Source organism: Pezoporus occidentalis, unplaced genomic scaffold (genome assembly GCF_034315485.1).
Source record: "Pezoporus occidentalis ecotype Australia unplaced genomic scaffold, CSIRO_AGI_Poc_V1 ctg24, whole genome shotgun sequence".
In the NCBI taxonomy this organism is placed as follows: Eukaryota; Metazoa; Chordata; class Aves; order Psittaciformes; family Psittacidae; genus Pezoporus; species Pezoporus occidentalis.
This window is the reverse complement of record NW_026914285.1, coordinates 7,650,090-7,667,067: the sequence shown is the minus strand read 5'-3', so window position 1 is coordinate 7,667,067 and position 16,978 is coordinate 7,650,090. Positions and strand designations below refer to the sequence as shown.

Sequence of the window (16,978 nt, the reverse complement as noted above, 5' to 3'; positions counted from 1 at the left end):
TGAACGTCAGCTTAGTGAAACCACAGAAAAATGATGTAAACTACACAAACTTTGCAATAGGGAGTCTCCTCAGTGCCTACAGAACTGATGACAACCGGTGCCTCCCAGAAGATATTCAGCGTTTTACAGATTTACACTCCGAAACAACTTACCCTGGGTCAACTTAAAAAATAAGTAGCACAGGCTTAAGTGGAAACTTCTCTGAAGTGAGACCAGGTGAATCTGTTACACTTCGAATCAAAGCATGCTCTGCTTATTTTTTGTGAGTGTCTTCCTTTCCCATTAGGACACCTGCTAACCTGCATCACAAGGGGCAACAACCTTCCCAATCAGCCAAGCTTCCTCATGTCGCTGTATGTCCTTGAGAACATGCTGAGCCAGGTCCTTCTGCACAACCAGCACTGCAGCTATCCCGCAATTAAACGTCTGAGCCATCTCCTCCACAGAGAGGTTTCCCTCTCTGTAAAGCCAGCAAAAGATTTCAGGAATCTTCCAGCTGAAAGCATCTGAAAATGATTGAAATGTGTATATGGTCAGCACAAATGTTTGTTGCATGTCTTTTATTATATATAGTGACGGTGGTGTATTGCAAGAACTGATAGATACTAATTCTTGCCATTCTAAGAATACTGTTCAAGGAGGACACTGACCCAACTTCCAGTCAGCTTTATAGGTGCTGCTTACCTAGAGGTTTCTAGCCATAATTCGTGTGAGGCAAGTCTTTCCTAGGCTGTCTAATGAGAACATGTGTGAAATGATGGCGAATCCCTCATCAACCAGAATAAAAAAGCCACAGACGACTTACATCTCTTCCATAAGAGATAAAGGAGCCATGGGACAAATCGCCTTCTGGCTTTTTTAGACTACTTAAGCAGATCCTGATTTTCTGCTTCAAAGAATCAATATAAGAGTCTATATTTAGTTGTATTGATGGGCAGACTGGAAAAGGGCTGAGTGTTCTACACATGGATGGGAAGCATGGATAGGCTTTGACATTGATACTACTCATACGGGCATGGCCTGATGGTGCAGACTTGACATCATGACTTCACTTTAGGAAACTAACAGTCCCTTGGGCTTGTTATCTTCCCTGTGGTTCCAGGCACTGGCAAGCAAGCTAGGCACCACCTTGCCAGCTGGATTTATTTCTTTCCTTTCTAATTTCATTTTTGAGAAATACAGACAGACATACAGGCTCATTCCTTCCCCCTTACCCTCTCCACAATATTTTTGGACTTGCATGAATATGGTTTTCTTTAATATTTTGAACTTTTTAGTACTTTGCCCAATTTTTCCTTCAAAGCAAAATCTAGCAGAGAAAAATCTAGCTTACTTACACATGTCAAATGCTAATCTGTTGTGGGGAAGCTACCACCTGCCATAAAACTGCATAAAATCTGTATGTGTTTGTGTATGTGTGCATAGTGAATCATGCAAATTAATTCTCTCAACCGGCTTCACTGTATGGTCAAAGTGTTTAGTATGGAGAGATGTCTTGCAGAACAATCAATCTTCTCAAACACCTGCTGCCCTAGAGATGAGCTGCCTTCAAACTCTCCTTAAATTTCCTGTCTCCAACAAGAGACTGGTGCTCATCAAGTGCTGATGCTTACCTGCAATAGGAATGCTTCTGGTAGGTACTTTGGAAAAGCACTGACTTTGGGTCATTCAGTCTCCAACTACATAGCCACATACTTTTCTGAGTATCTCTGTAACTGAAGCTGAAAAGTCAAGTCCATGCTATATCTAAATTTTGTCAAACAGAAACAGTCATCTTTGATATTTACCTAGGACAGCACTGACATGTTCTGGCAGAATTCTGGAGATGCCTTCCAGCAACCCCTCCTCAGCAATGAATGCAAAAGCCTTCACGTGCCCTGAGCGAAGGACAGGCAGCAAAGATGGACTGTACATTTTTGCTGGGGTCAGAAGCATATCTCCTGCAAACAAAAGTGTCAATTCAATCAATTTGTTTAAAAGCTCATTAGGTATTTAATGGGAATGCTTCTCTGAGCGGGTTCTCTTCTGCTTTTTGTGGCAGACAACGTTGGGAAGTAGCAAAAAGTGCTGGCCTGCTTTTCCAAAACTGTAGACACAAGCCCACATACCTACCCCAAAATTCAATGAACACTAACCCATCCTGAAGTAAACAACCCTTGGCAGCACCTAGCTGTGGAAATGTCTGAACACAATCCAATTGCAGGTTTGCTTTTGAGATGAAAGATATTGTACCTAGAGTCTTGTCACCACAACTGCCAGGTGCTGGTGAGGAGTAGTGTAAGGAGGACATTAAGAGAATCTTCCTTATGATGCTAAAGCCACGGCCATGAATCCCAGAAGAGGCCAGTCCAATAAGCACATCCTCCTCCTCAGCTCTCTGCAGCCCCAGAAGCATCTGCCCTCGCTCCACTGCACCAACCACAAAGCCAGCCAGGTCATACTCTCCAGAAGAGTACATGCCAGTCACCTCAGTCATCTCCCTGCCTAAGTGGGGACAGAAAGCAGACAGCACTACTTGTAAGTATGTTTTATTGTTAATTTTAAATCTAGAGAATCTCCTAAAATAAGGAATGTATCCAGGACAGCTGCAGAAACACAGCCTAAGAAATACATTCAGATATATTTTAAAAATCCTTCTTAGTTTCTTACTTCACCTCAAGACTTCAACAAAACAAAGCTTCATGAAGTTATTAAAAGAAGAAACTTTTTATTATTATTTATGCTACTCATCTGGCACCTCCCTGCTATGACTGAATATCAGAGAGGGAATGAAAACATATTAACACTTGAAGAATGTAAGGCATCCAGCTTTGTTCTCCTTTGTACAAGGGTAAAGGAGCAAGAATTAGAATCCAAATGCATGAACAGTAAAAATCATCCCTCTGTGCTGACCCATTATACAGATAAGGAAGCATATAAGCCCAAATGCTTGACTGTTTTTCCCACCAAACAGAAAGCAGCAGTTCTAATGCCACATACTGCCCCTGCCTACAAAGTCTATTTCATTAGTAATCATTTCAACATCAGAATGTTCAAATCTCAAAGGAGAGAAGCATTCATACCCAGGAAAGCACATCCTGCATTTCTGCAACCTTCAGCTATTCCTTCTTTGATTGTTTCAGTCACTTCAGCATCAAGTTTGCCACAGGCAAAATAACTGAGGAAGAAGAGAGGCTCTGCTCCTTGAGCCAGGATGTCATTGACACACATGGCAAGCAGGTCCTGACCTATGGTGTCATGTCTTTTACACACTTGTGCAATCTGCAAAACATGGTGGGAAGCAGCAGTGGTGACAAGAAATATGCAAAACTCCAATATTAATCAGCCAAATAAGCAGAAACCTTCTTTTTCCTGAAAAGAATCACTACAGAACATATGCAGAAAATAACGTGGTGCATCATCTAGTTTAAATCAAGAGAAAACAGCTCACTTTCTTGCAGAGGAAAGATAAAGCTATTTTTGGGTTTTTTTGAAACATTAATTCAAAATCTAGTTCCAGTTACCCAGGAATCGGCAGTTTGGAGTGTTTGTTCGTTTGCTTTTTGAAATACTTATGTTAAATCCAGAATAAAAGGTGTCTAAACACAATTACAAATTCCCAGGATATTCAACCTATAGAACATCCTAGCAATTTCAGAACATAAGATGAGGTTGCTCAAACATCACTGTCTGTTCTGCTTTACTTTTGCCTACTAATTTCACTGGGTTGCGCAGCAAAACTGAAACAATTTGTTAAGTAGTTTTCTTAGTAGTCCACAGGAAATGAGACTTCACTCCCACAATCCCCAAGGAATTTTTTCATGTCAGCCAACTCATGTCATGGACAAAATCATGGGCCTGGTCTCTAGGTCCCTTTGAAAGCCAGGTCTTTTACAGAGCAGTAATATTTCCCTCAGGAGGGCTGCTATTTGGTTTTCAAAAAGTTATCAAGGTGTTTGCATCCTACAAGTAATGAAATCTCATTCAGACATCATGGCTTCTATAAAGTGGAAACGTTTACACTACTTTATTACAAGCAGAAGTTTCTACATTAGAGCAGTTCTGCTTGTAGATGCACAGCACCAGCTCACACTGTGTAGCCTCTTTCAGTTACCATTTCAGGGTCTGAAATAGGACAAAGATTGAATATGCATGAATAAATTTTAAAGGTAATTACCTTTTACTGACAAAGCTCTATCAATGTAGTTACAACTGTGCAGACAAGCTCATTACAGAAAGATGGGCAAGTGAAAAATGTAGATACACGCTACCACTGACTTCAAAATGGTAACAGATCAAAACAGCCCAAGTTTGAACTACAAGTCTGATTTCTTTCTCCATCTAGTGGATGTAGAACTGCTATGGAAACCAGTCATCCTGTCTCCTTTGCTGCATTATGGCATCTCCCTCCCACTGATCTAGTAACAATTTGTATAGGCATCAGCCAACGTTTTTTGGCCAAGGAAGAGTCTTGGGAACAGTCTGTGCAAGCGCAGTTGGAAATGTCTCTCTGCCAAGCAGTCGGAACAAAGACGCACAAGAGCCAGCACCAATAATTTTTTTCACACTCAGAGGTGTCCAAGGATGTAAGACTGCAAAAGACCTTCTGGATTATTAGGTTCAGTCCTTTGCTGTTGTGGGAAGCCACACCATATCATCCCATTGCTAAAGGTATAAACAACAACTTGAAACATGACAACTTGCTGTGCTTGACCAGTGAAAGGCAGCCTCAGAACTCTGATGAAATCCTTATTCTGATTCAACATATAAGTATATTCCTGACTCAATTTATCCTATGTGTTCTTGTGTAATTAGAGTTCTTTACCTATTGGCTTCTCTTCTCCTTTAATGTTTATCTCCATTCTTCTTTTTCCCAGTGCCTTGACAAAGGTAATTGTGCCACTTCTCCGAATACGGTTTATTAAGATGACAGTTATCATTTTAACACTCTCTCGTACTCCTCTGAACTGACCTTTCTCGAAGCCAATGGACCCTCTATCTTATTGCAGAAATTCTGTTTCTTAGTTCCTCAAGTGCACAGCTAATTTTTTTATTATCATTTCATCACGAAATATCCAGAGCCTCATATTCTCAGTAAGATATGCACAGGCCTTGCTCAAATGATCATCTACAAAGCTCAAATCACCATTGTGGAGGACTTGGGATGTGGTTATAATGCTCAGAAGGTTCAGACAGTGCAATAACATGCTACAGTCAACTTGCAAGCTACCTGCAGTTTAGTTCCAAGGCCTTTAGCTCGAGATACCAAGATAGGATCCTCATAACCAGATGCTTTCAAGTCAAAGAAACCAGCAAAGCCTCCTACTTCTGAATGACAGCCTGCCAAATACAAACATGTCAAGGATCATTTTAAGGGAAATAAAAAGACACGAAACACTCCACAAGACAAAGTACTGCAAATTATGATTTCTTGGAGAAAACAGCACTGTGTCCACTGACAGAAACATGCACAGCTTTATGAAGCATGGACTCCAAAGTCACATATTTCACGGTGCTGTAAACAGATCTTTATTATTCTGTATTTCTGACCTATGGATTGTGTCCAGCAGAAGTTAAACATTTTACCAAACAGTTAACAGCTCACCTTTTACGTAATAACTTTTTTCTAAGGGGAAAAAATCAATATGAATTTCTCCTCAGTAGATCACTGCTAAGAGGAAAGGACATAGTCTGAAGTGCAAATAACATGTTCAGTGATTGTTAGCCACGCCCTAATAACTGTTCAGATGTTGTACTCATCTATGCAGCCAGCCAGATCACTTCTGTCCAGTGACAGATTCCATTCCGTTAACCCAGGAGTTATTCTGTTCCCCAGATTAACCTTGACAATGTGCAGTCATCTCCATGGTAAGCCAATTATTTTTTAATCAGGCAAAAGAGGAGTGATGAGAAAGAGGTGCGAGTTTTCTTGGTGATCCCAGCCCAACTTGTTAAGCACAAGTTTCAATGCCAAGAATGCATTGCTCACCTCCTGGGGAAAAAAGGCTCTGCTCCATTCAATGGACCAAAGAAATTCAAAGATTCTTCCCAGTCTTACCTGATCTGGTACCACTTACAATTGATGTTTCCAGCTGATGAAACAAAATTTCACTGGTTACAGCTTCCATATGTCTCTCCTTGTATATTAGACCCCTGAAGAGAGTAAAGGACATGCTAGGAGCAGTAGTGATATTTTCTGCATAAATCGTTATTGAGCACACAAATGGGAACAGATCCAAAACTGTGGACTAGCATCTATTTCTGCTAGTGCTTTTGCTTACATACAGAGACTGCTTGAGAAGCTGTATACCCCGATGGCCAATGTCCTTCCTGTAAGTGGCACCCTTGAAACGTATGGCTGCTACACCCCTGTTGGCTTCTCCCAGTGCTTTCATCAGGTCCTCCTTAACAGCAGTAATGGAGAGGACTCTGCCACCACTTGTCACCACTCTGCCATCCTTCAGCGTTGTGCCAGCATGAAAGACCTGCAGCCCTAATTCTTTGGCTTGCAGCAGCCCTACAAAAGTAAAAGGAATTCTCTGAGTACTTCTAAATCACATACCATGTTGGCAAAGCAGCGAAGATTGAAGTCCTTTCTTCAGACAAGGAAGAACAACAATGAAGCTTCCCACCTTAACTTCCCTCTGGGAAATAGCATTACCAATGAAGAGTATCCCACTCCACTTGGCCCTAAGACTCCCTTCTGAGACATCCAGTAAGGACACAGATGATACAGAAACAGAAATAAGAGATCCAGGAGCCACAATATAACTACCCTGTGCCAGAGCAAAGGTGTGCTGTATATTGTAATTGTGAGTAATTTGTGTAGAGCTCTCCTGCATAAAAATCACAGTTTACTGCCTGGGTTCCTCCCTCTCTGTGACATTAAACCATTAATGCTAATGTTACCTCAGCACTCCCCTAGCTGTTCTGCAGTGTCCACTCCACACAATTCCATCCCTGGAATTGCTCTACAGACACTTGCAGGTGGCTGTCCAATAGCTAAAACAGTTGATGTGTGTTCTTTTCATTTTTCTCCATGTATTTCCCTGTTAGAGGAAAGCAAAATTGTTCGGGGGGGGGGGTTCAGTTTCATATTTTGAGGAGACAATAAGGGAAAAGGAGGAGCTGCTGCCATCATCTGGAAAAAGCAAAATAAAGCAGTTTCCCTCTTACTATCAGTCATATGAATTTTATAAATGAGTAAAAAGGACCTTTATACTTGCTGAAAGTACAGTGTGTTACATTGCCACAGCATAGCCCTGACAAGGTCAAAGCTGAGCCCCAGCTGCCTTGCAGCAATGGAAACCTAATTCCTTCCCATCATGTTTTAAGGAATACTCCAGAATAAAATGTTCGGTAAGCCATTAAAATGTGGCAATCAACATGAAACGTAGGAAAAAAACTAGTAAAACCCACACAACTCCAGAAGCTGGATTATAATAATAAACAAATGGACTGAATTTCATTGTTTCAACTGTTTGTTTTTTTTTTGTGTGTGATTAATAAGCAGGGGGGTCATACCATCTCATTCCTAAAGATACGAATATCAGCCTGGAAACTTTTTAAGTTCCTGAGTGTGACTAGTAAAAGCTAGCTTGATACCAGAAGGATTCATTCAGTTATGTGGCATGGACTTTCACAGTTACAGAAATGCAGAGTTCCCCACAATACCACTGACAAAAAATAAATACAACAAGGGAGTTAGGAGAATGGATGAGGAGAATGCGACAACAGAAATCTCAACAAGGGCAAAAGCAACATAACATGACCTTCTCCCTGGCTGATGTAGGGTAACTGGAATTATGATGAAAATAAGGCGGCCCCAGATCAGTTGTCTGGATTGCTTTACACAGGGCACAGTGTTGGACTGGCAAGACAGCAGCTGAGGGGGAAGGAAAGAGTCCTGCAACAGTTCCGTCTGTTTTTAAACATTTAAAAAATCTTAATGAGATATTAAGCAACAATAATTTTAACACATAAAATGAATATGGATCTAGAGCCCATGTGCCCACCTTTCCAAACCCTTCAGCCCTGTGAAGAGGTTCTTACTATTATTACACAGCAATGACCCTGGCTAGCTGGCACAAGGGAAGGAACCAAGCTGATGGTGGAGGAATGCACGGCTCCTACTTTAAAGACCACAGGTCCTCAAGACTCACCCTTATCACTCATCAGGCATTAGCCAAGATAACGCGACCTGCTGGCAAGAGAGCAAAGACAGGAAAAAGCAGTCGTGTGCTGACAACATTGCAGCCCACGCTTCTAGCACAGTTTGTGAAAGTCCTCCATGTGGACACACCAGAGTTGTTCCAGGAGGACAGAGTTCCCCATCAATTTCTTATCTCAGTAACCAGCTACAGAGAGAGCTTTATGGAATAATGTACCTTTAAACATTTAGACACTGAGCTATGGACAGGCATACACTCCAGTTACAAGATCTTGCTGAACAGCTATTTGCTCCACAAGGGGTGATGCATCAAAGCAGACTCTAATAAGATGTCACGGGTGGGATGGAGGAAAGCTGTACAGGGAGGTTCTGGGAGAAGAATGCAAACCTACTGAAGTACTACTGCTGTTACCTGTCACCTCCATGCCTTTGTCATAGTCTCCTGGATATCCTGGACTTGCCATGACCACACACACAGCTGTACTATTTTCTGACCAGGCTGGCATGAAACTGCAGAGTTTGCCATCAATTGTTGCTTGAATCACTTCATAAAAATCATTTTTAAGCAGTGGAAGAATTACCTGCAAAAAAGTTTCATTGTGATGATAGAAGGTAATTTTTATTTTGCTGACTTCCTGAAATTCAACTTAGGGAAAATTCAATTAATAAAGTAAACTCTGTACCTGCCAAACTGAAAATCCCTATACCAGTAGATTTGGAACTTACAGGTGAGCATTAATTTGCAGCATCTTTCTGCTACAGTCATAAATTTATAAACATGAGATGTGAGATTATGTAGAAAGAACATGAATTTAGGCTCCTCCCACTCTGCTTCTATCCAGAAAAATAAAACCTGAGGAAGAGCTCTTTAAGTTACAGTCTCTAACTAATAATTCACAGAAGCTGACTAACCACAATTTTAAGTCACAACATACATTGTCTAAGACATTCACATTCAGATCTGCATTTTCGGGGGAAGGAAGATACAGATTCAGACATGGCACACATTTCCCTAGAGGTGATCTAGAACACTCAGAGGTAAAAAAACAAAGCATATTTAAGTTGCTAGTATCTTTCACTCACCTGGCACTGAGGGTCACCAAACTGACATTTAAAGTTCAAAATTTTCAAACCATCTTTGGTAAGCATTAAACCTGTTTGCAGCACACCTGAACAGAAATAACACAGCCAAGCAAATTAATTTGAGCACTTACTTTTCAAGAACTCCTCTAAATTACATTTAAAAGGTTATGGTTCTTCAGAGAGATGGTGGACACACCATCCCTGAAGACATCCAAGGCCAGGCTGGATGGGGTTCTGGGCAACCGGATCTAGCTGAAGATGCCCCCTGACATTGCAGGGGGGGTTGGAACTAGATATCCTTTGAAGGTCCCTTCCAAACCAAACTATGCTATGATTCTATGAAATGCAACACCATATCTTGGAATGTGGGATGCATTTCTGCAAATCATAAGGAATCAGGAGCAAGGATTCTGCAAGCACTTGTACGCAAGTCATGAAAATTCCACAATTACCAAAAAAAAGGGAATCGGCAACCTGAGGAACATTCCACTGCATTTGAGACTGAATACAGCAGAAAGCAATGTCTCTGCATCAGAAAGTCAAGTTCTGCCTTTTGTTACAGCTCTCTAAATGCAGGTGTTCAGAGATCAGAAGGAGCTGACAGGATAAAAAAAACCCAGTTCTCATAAAACCCCATTCATTACACAGGCCTTGTGATTTTCTTACCACTAAGTAAGTGCATTATTGTTATACATGAATATAGATGCAAAACTCTGTATTTCAGTCAAAAATACCAAACCACTACTGCTGTTAACAATCAAAATCAAAGAAAAAATTACTGAAGTTGGTACTAGGTAATTTCTACTGCAACACACATATATGCATATGGTGAACTAAAGAAAGTCTTTCACTGTATAATCAGAAAACCAATTGCCAGAGAATAACAAGTCTTAGATTTTAAACCCCACAAAGGATCAGGTCCTCCACCATCATCATGAAAATGCTCAACTCGAACTACATTCTTACTGCAGATTTGGGCATTGTAAAAAAGTTACCAAATAGCAGAGAACACATCTCAGGCTGGAACACAACTCTTTAGATATCTAGTGTGTGGTCCTCAGTACCTCTTCAGTATCAAAAGCAGCCACTGGTTTTTAGTGACAGTTGTGAGCATCACCTGCCTTTTTCAAAACAGGCTGAAGACAAAGATCTTCAGAAAATTTACACTGCTGTTTAGAGAACAGTACAATTGAAGTATATAGTATATCCTGAACTACAACGAGTCTGATCGCAACATTCATAATAAAAAAAAATTTAATAAAAATACATATGTTTTATGGAGAAAAGGTAAATTCTTCTCGACAAAGGAAGAGCTATAAGGCAAAACCAGTGAGGCTTAATACTGAAGGAAAAATTAACTACTTAAAAAAATATATATTTGGAATTCAGCAGCAATCTCTAACAAGGAAACTACCCCTGACCTGACTTTGCTTTTCAGGTGAATTGCTTACTTACCTACATATGCTGTTCCTTCTTGTCTCATACTATCAACAACGTGTTGAAGGATAGCATCATTGATTTTCTCTAGAAGAACTTCTGGAACCTGATGATCAACATCAAACTGATTGAGACAGTGATGACATTTGCTGAACTACCTCATAGGACCTGGAAGGACTAGGGTAAGTAGATGCTTCAGCTATGTTTTCTGCTCTCCAACCCCAACCACTGAGCACTTTTCATTATAGTGCTGCTGTCTGAAGGCCAACTGCACTAACCCTCTGTCTCCCAAGATTTTTTGTTTGGTTCTTTCTTCAGAAGGCCAATTTTAAGGAGGTTTGAGACACAGGAAACCTGAGCTGCACACAGTAAGATTGTTCCTGCACTCACAGCAAAAGAGCACTAATAATATACTTGTGCAATATATTTTAAAAAATGCAGTCAGCTTTAGGAATCAACAACAAGGAAAACAGTATTGTGTGCAGTTTGGGTATCCTCAACATAAAAAGGACATGGAACTGTTGGAACAAGTCCAGAGGAGGGCCATGAGGATGATCGGGGGACTGGAGCACCTCCCATATGAAGACAGTCTGAGAAAGTTGGGGCTGTTCAGCCTGGAGAAAAGAAGGCTTCGTGGGGACCTCATAGCAGCCTTCCAGTATCTGAAGGGGGCCTATAGGGATGCTGGGGAGGTGGACTATTCATTAGGTACTGTAGTGATAGGACAAGGGGTAACGGGTTAAAACTTAAACAGGGGAAGTTTATATTGGATATAAGGAAGAAGTTCTTTACTGTAAAGGTGGTGAGGCACTGGAATGGGTTGCCCAGGGAAGTTGTGAATGCTCCATTCCTGGCAGTGTTCAAGGCCAGGTTGGACAGAGCCTTGGGTGACATGGTTTAGTGAGAGGTGTCCCTGTCCATGGCTGAGGGATTGGAACTAGATGATCTTAAGGTCCTTTCCAACCCTAACTATTCTATGATTCTATGTTCAAGACACAAAGACTTCATGCATGTGGGGAATTTTGTAGGCACATTTCAAGGGATGCTAATAGCAGCAGAGAAACGCTAAGTTCAGGAATAATTAAAAAGTTAAGAGACCACTCCTCAGAATACTGGCTCACTAAATCTTGAAGAACGGCTAATAAGGTTTGAGCCCTGCATTGCACTTATACAAGCAAAGTGTCAATCAATTCGAGAAGAACTCTGACCTATGTGATAGAAACAAGATTGAGCCCTAAGGAAGATCTATTAACCACACATGTGATCCTTACTGCAGGCTGAGGAGGACTGCCGTACCTGAGGAACTGGACAGTAGGCTCCCATCCCTCCAGTGTTTGGACCCTGGTCACCATCCAGCAATCGTTTGTGGGCCTGGGCTGGGGGCATTGAAGCAACAGTGACACCATCCGTGAAACACAAGCACTGTTAAGAGATGCACACAATACAGAAACAGTGACAGTGTCCTGTCACAAGAGAAGTTAACACTGCTGGTCCACAGGCTGAGGCTCAGTTCTGCCAGGAAAATTTAAGAATCGAAGATAGAAAGCAATAGAATCCACATGCAGCAGGATTCTACTGCAAGCCCACTGACCTGAAGGATTCATGGAGTTTTCTTTCTCATTTTTAAATAATCAAGAGAAACGGTGGCCCTCATAACAATCCCTTCCTGATTAATTAGATCTTGACCTATCAGTCACGTGAACATATGCTTACCTTAAGGCACGTGAATTGCCTTTGTCATTGACTGGACAGAATTATTCATGGCTCAAGTTAAACCTGTGTGTTTGCAGATCCGGGGCCTGAACTAGTGTGAGGTATTCTCAGTGCAGGACAAAACTTGCACAATAACATGTTTTCAGTTTTCATGTGGCATATAGTAAGCATTCCTTAAGTCTTGTAATCCAGGGAAAGGAAAGTGCTAACTAAAATAGGCACTAAACATTAGCACAAAGTTATTGATGTAACAAGAATTACCAAGACAAAGTCCATACAAACATGTTTTCAGGTCACCTTGGGAAAAAAAGATCATTTTCACCTAAAAAGATCACCATACTTGCAATTTCATGGCTAATGTAGAAGAAAATTCTACTGACAACATGCATTGATTATTACGATAGCAAGTTTCTTAGATTACAGATTTGTTGATGTAAGTGCAAACAAAACAGAAAACCTATTTGAAACAATGAACTCATGCATTTATGCATAGAGCATAACCGTAATGCCAAAGAAAAAAGCACTTAATCACACCATCCACCACATACAGAAAGTTCTTCCCCTTGAAGGAGTTCTTCAATAACAACCATCTCTCCAAACATTCTGTCCTGTACAAAAAAAAAAAAAGGCTCCAGTTAGTAAACATGACATCTATTGTCTAAATCCTTTCTTCATTTTCTTTTAACTGAAAAGAAAACAACAACCCAAAACCAACATATAGGAAAAGTCTGGCTTGTTTGAATGGAATTTGAGGATGATACCCAGAGAAATTCCTGAGTCAAATAGGCAAGCTTCTCCTCTAAACACTTGCTTCCTGTGGCTGAAATTACAAACTCACAGGCTAGAGAACATCAAGAACTGGATTTCCCACTGATTAACTAAAGATTTACCCACCTGCATAATCTCTTGGACAGCTCTGCAGGCTTCCTCTTTGCTGGCTGTAATAGTCACTTCTTTTCTAGCAGCAGGGCCCCTTGCCCGTACAACTCGTGCAGGAAAGTCTGTGCTTTAAATGAAAGCAAAATTGAGATTCAGACATCCCTATCATATCCAATGGAACTATCATTTTTTAAGCTGAATGCCTCCTATAGTCTTTCTTTTTTTTCTGAATGGTTGAAGACTAACATATCAGAAAAACATGCTCCCTGCTAGCCCATCCTGTCATAGAGGTGAATGGACTCTAACAGCCCTTAGCACAGGACTGTGAACCGGAAATCCATGAATTCTGTTGTTGGTTCTGGCACCAGCTCAGTGCATACCCTTGGAGAAGTCACCAAACTTTAACACCTCGCAGTTTCTTCCTCTTTTCCCTGAGTTGGGTTACTGTTTTATTCCTGTCGTAGGTTTGGAAAGAAAAACGCATTCATGATTTATTGGTTTATAACACCAGATTACAGTACATAATCCTATAAATCACTACGGAAGTCCTGTTTAGAATTGTAAGGTTAAGGTTGAGTTAGGTCTTCCATGTAAAGGATATAACAGAACAGTGTATTAACACTGTATCCCCAGAATTTCTCCACTTACTCTTAAACACAAACAAAAACTAGAAGGAAAAAAAATGAACAAAACAGCATAGTTAACACATTTTAACTTCACTTTATCCATTCATCTCTCTTAGCTTGTGTTCCTTTTGAAGAGCTGATTCTACACACTACTACCCTGTTTTCTGAAACAACATCTCATTCCTCTTTTCCACATCAGTATTTATATTAGGATAAATCTCAACCCTAGATTTATACAAGCATCCAAAGCAGGCTCACACAACACTCCCTTTCTCCACATCTCTGTGTGCTGACCTGAGACACAGTTTTCCTTTTTGAGTCTTATGCATGCTTACAGACATACAAGTTGTTGGCCTGTTTCTCTGCATGGCCCTAATATAGACTAAATACTTACAGAGCAAAGGCAGTGAAAAGGTTGGTTTTATTTAAAAAAAAAAGTTCCACTAGAGCTAGTAGCACATGACAGTAAAGACAAGAAGTCCCTGCTACTGACACACAGCCACAGACCAGCGCAGCTGAACACAGCAGCTGCTGTAAGACTGCACCAAAATAGCCACAGCAGTAAGTTGCTTTCCCAAAGGATCCTCAGTGACTTAAGAGGTATTACTGCTCAAAGCAATTGTGGAGATATGCAGTTACTTTTCTCCCCATGTAAGAGAGATGCTGTCAAGCCTTGAACGAATAAGAGGATCCTCCTTAAGTTGTATTTGACCAGTACCTCCCAAATCACTCCACAGATAGCATTTTGCTAATATGTGTCTGTGTAGAAATTATTCTTAACTTTACAGAAAGATTTATTGAAATATTTTTCTCTCTCTCAATTTTTCTGTCTTTTAAAAGGCTAACTAGCATCCTGAGGAAGCTGATGAAAGGGAATAAGAGCTGTGACCTGTGAACAGAAAGATTAACCTGTTGAAGTCCCTTTCATCTTCACCATTTGTCTCTAATTACATTAGGTAGCTACTTGAGAAGAACAACAATTGAAAAGTTACCAAGTTCTAGGCAACTATGATGGGTGAAGGCCAAATGCACAGCTAACCTAACAGAGGAGTTTCCAGTATCAAAATATTTACCTGATAATAAATCTACAAGCTTCCTGAGGATTGGTGAAGGCTTTCCATCTTGCTGTTGGGATCCTATGTCGATCCAGAAAGGCTTTGGCAAAACTGGTGTTGGATGCCAGCTGGGCTGCTTTTGCAGATGGACCAAAACACCGAACTCCTGCTGCTCTCAAGTCATCAACAATCCCTAATTAACAAAAATAGCAGAAGAATCGAGTTGTCTCTTTGGAAACGCCAAGCCTTTCTGACAAAAGGAAAGCCACATAACCATTTCAGCACTCTGTTACGATGTTTCCTTGTCTCAGAAGAGCTAACTAATCCTTAAAATAAAGTTCTGCATATCCAATGACCTATTTCATCATTTAGTTCTAAGAGATCTTTAGCTCTTTACATTACCACCCCGTGACTACTGTTAGGACTGTATGGTACTTCCGTTCACTGTTGAAGACATGGAGATCTTACTGTACCACATCACAATAAATGCATGTGATGGTCTGGGTACTGTAGCATACAGCAACAACATGAGGACTACTGCAAGAAAATTCTTTAATAAAGGAAAGCAGAAGAGAAGACACAAGAATACTTGTAACCATTACTGAATCTTGATCCTGCATGATTTCCCTGCTGATCTCTAGCATACAAAAAGCAGCACACAGCTATGAAGCCACATGTTTTAAGTAACTACAATTTACAAGATAATCCAAATTGTCTTGCTCTTCTGTTTAATCAAGTCAGTGTGTATCCTAAGACCTGAAAGAAGACATTTTAAAGCAGAATTTAAGGAGCTGATTTTTATTGTCAACTTATTTTAGCCTTACCAGCTGCCAGAAGAGCTTCTTCTCCAACTAACACAAGTCCAATGTTATGATCTTTGCAGAACTGGATAACAATAGTGTGATTGCTCACCAATACAGCTAAAACAGGAAAAGGAAATATAATTAAGTTACTACTGTAAAGCCTAAATAAGAGACCGAGATGAAAATGTCATTGTTCTATCTCCCTAATAAGTAATATTAAAATAATGAAACAATCCATGAAGGGAAAAGTACAACAAACAGTATAATAATAACAGAGTCCAGAAGCAACAGAGAACATTTGCAATTTGTGCTACTTTTTTAAATACCCATCTACTAACTTATTAAATGTATTTTCTGTGCTGGATGTAATCAATATAAATTTTTAAAAGCTGCTTATCATAACAGGATAAAAGCTTCAAAAAATAAAATGGTAAGTTCATACAGAAACTCAATTTCAACATCTGAGCAGAGATTTACTCAATGCCAGTGCATGATGTAGCTAAATTTAGATGAGCAGCCTGGGCTGACACCAGAAGAGTTTCTATTCAGAACTTAGTAACTTTAAGCCTTCTATACCTCTGTTAAGTTTTGCTGAAATTGGCCAGTGAATTCAAGCCTAACAGTGAGATGAGGTGTAGAAATACAGACTCTTGTGTAAGCCTGACTATCTTAAGAAGCTAGGCTAAAAATAGATACAGTACAATGTTTTATTAGGCAGCTCTAAAATCCAGAAACAAAACATCCAGAAAAAAACAACTTTCTGCCTTAAATAATTAGTGGTACCAGTAAAAGAAAAGAGTAGCTGTTATCTCCTACTAACTCAACACAAGTGTGGCCAATTCCAAATGAAACAAACTGTTTCAGTTCTGTTTTACTGACTGCTTGATGCATATTATGTTTTTCCCCACCCCTCTTTTTACCTGAATTTGAAATTTTTCCATTGTCAGCTGTTCCTGCATTTCCTGGAGCAACAAACACATGTTTTACATGTGGAGACTGGGCCAACTTCCAGGCCAGCGCATGTTCTCTCCCTCCACTGCCAATCACAAGCACCCGATCAGCCATGAACCTGTGCAAACCCAGAGTGAACATATATAGCACTATTTATTTATTTCACAAACCTGTGAAAAAAAAAAAAAAGCAAAAATATAGAAACTACATCACTCATAACTGGTAATATCAAGCCAGTTTGCATTAGAAAGGTACCTATGAGACATCTGAACAAAGTAACTG

The 16,978-nt window shown here is 40.3% G+C and overlaps 1 protein-coding gene across 2 annotated transcripts in view; it reads right to left on the bottom strand.

Annotated features, from left to right (window-relative positions):
• LOC134165439 (trifunctional purine biosynthetic protein adenosine-3-like) overlaps positions 1 to 16,978 on the bottom strand; it is a 29,919-nt gene that overhangs the window by 7,344 nt on the left and 5,597 nt on the right. Inside the window, exons 2-17 of one of the 2 annotated variants that reach the window (XM_062622231.1) lie at positions 16,666 to 16,814; positions 15,767 to 15,862; positions 14,961 to 15,135; positions 13,277 to 13,388; positions 12,931 to 12,990; positions 11,966 to 12,091; positions 10,688 to 10,775; positions 9,233 to 9,318; positions 8,562 to 8,730; positions 6,265 to 6,496; positions 6,038 to 6,132; positions 5,210 to 5,319; positions 3,063 to 3,261; positions 2,233 to 2,484; positions 1,788 to 1,940; positions 300 to 506 (exon numbers count right to left, since the gene is read on the bottom strand). In XM_062622231.1, the coding sequence (XP_062478215.1) occupies positions 300 to 506; positions 1,788 to 1,940; positions 2,233 to 2,484; positions 3,063 to 3,261; positions 5,210 to 5,319; positions 6,038 to 6,132; positions 6,265 to 6,496; positions 8,562 to 8,730; positions 9,233 to 9,318; positions 10,688 to 10,775; positions 11,966 to 12,091; positions 12,931 to 12,990; positions 13,277 to 13,388; positions 14,961 to 15,135; positions 15,767 to 15,862; positions 16,666 to 16,810 (2,305 nt within the window). In that variant the 5' untranslated portion in view covers positions 16,811 to 16,814. Of the gene's footprint in view, positions 1 to 299; positions 507 to 1,787; positions 1,941 to 2,232; positions 2,485 to 3,062; positions 3,262 to 5,209; positions 5,320 to 6,037; positions 6,133 to 6,264; positions 6,497 to 8,561; positions 8,731 to 9,232; positions 9,319 to 10,687; positions 10,794 to 11,965; positions 12,092 to 12,930; positions 12,991 to 13,276; positions 13,389 to 14,960; positions 15,136 to 15,766; positions 15,863 to 16,665; positions 16,815 to 16,978 lie in introns of both variants that reach the window. The other variant, XM_062622230.1, reaches the window with a different exon arrangement.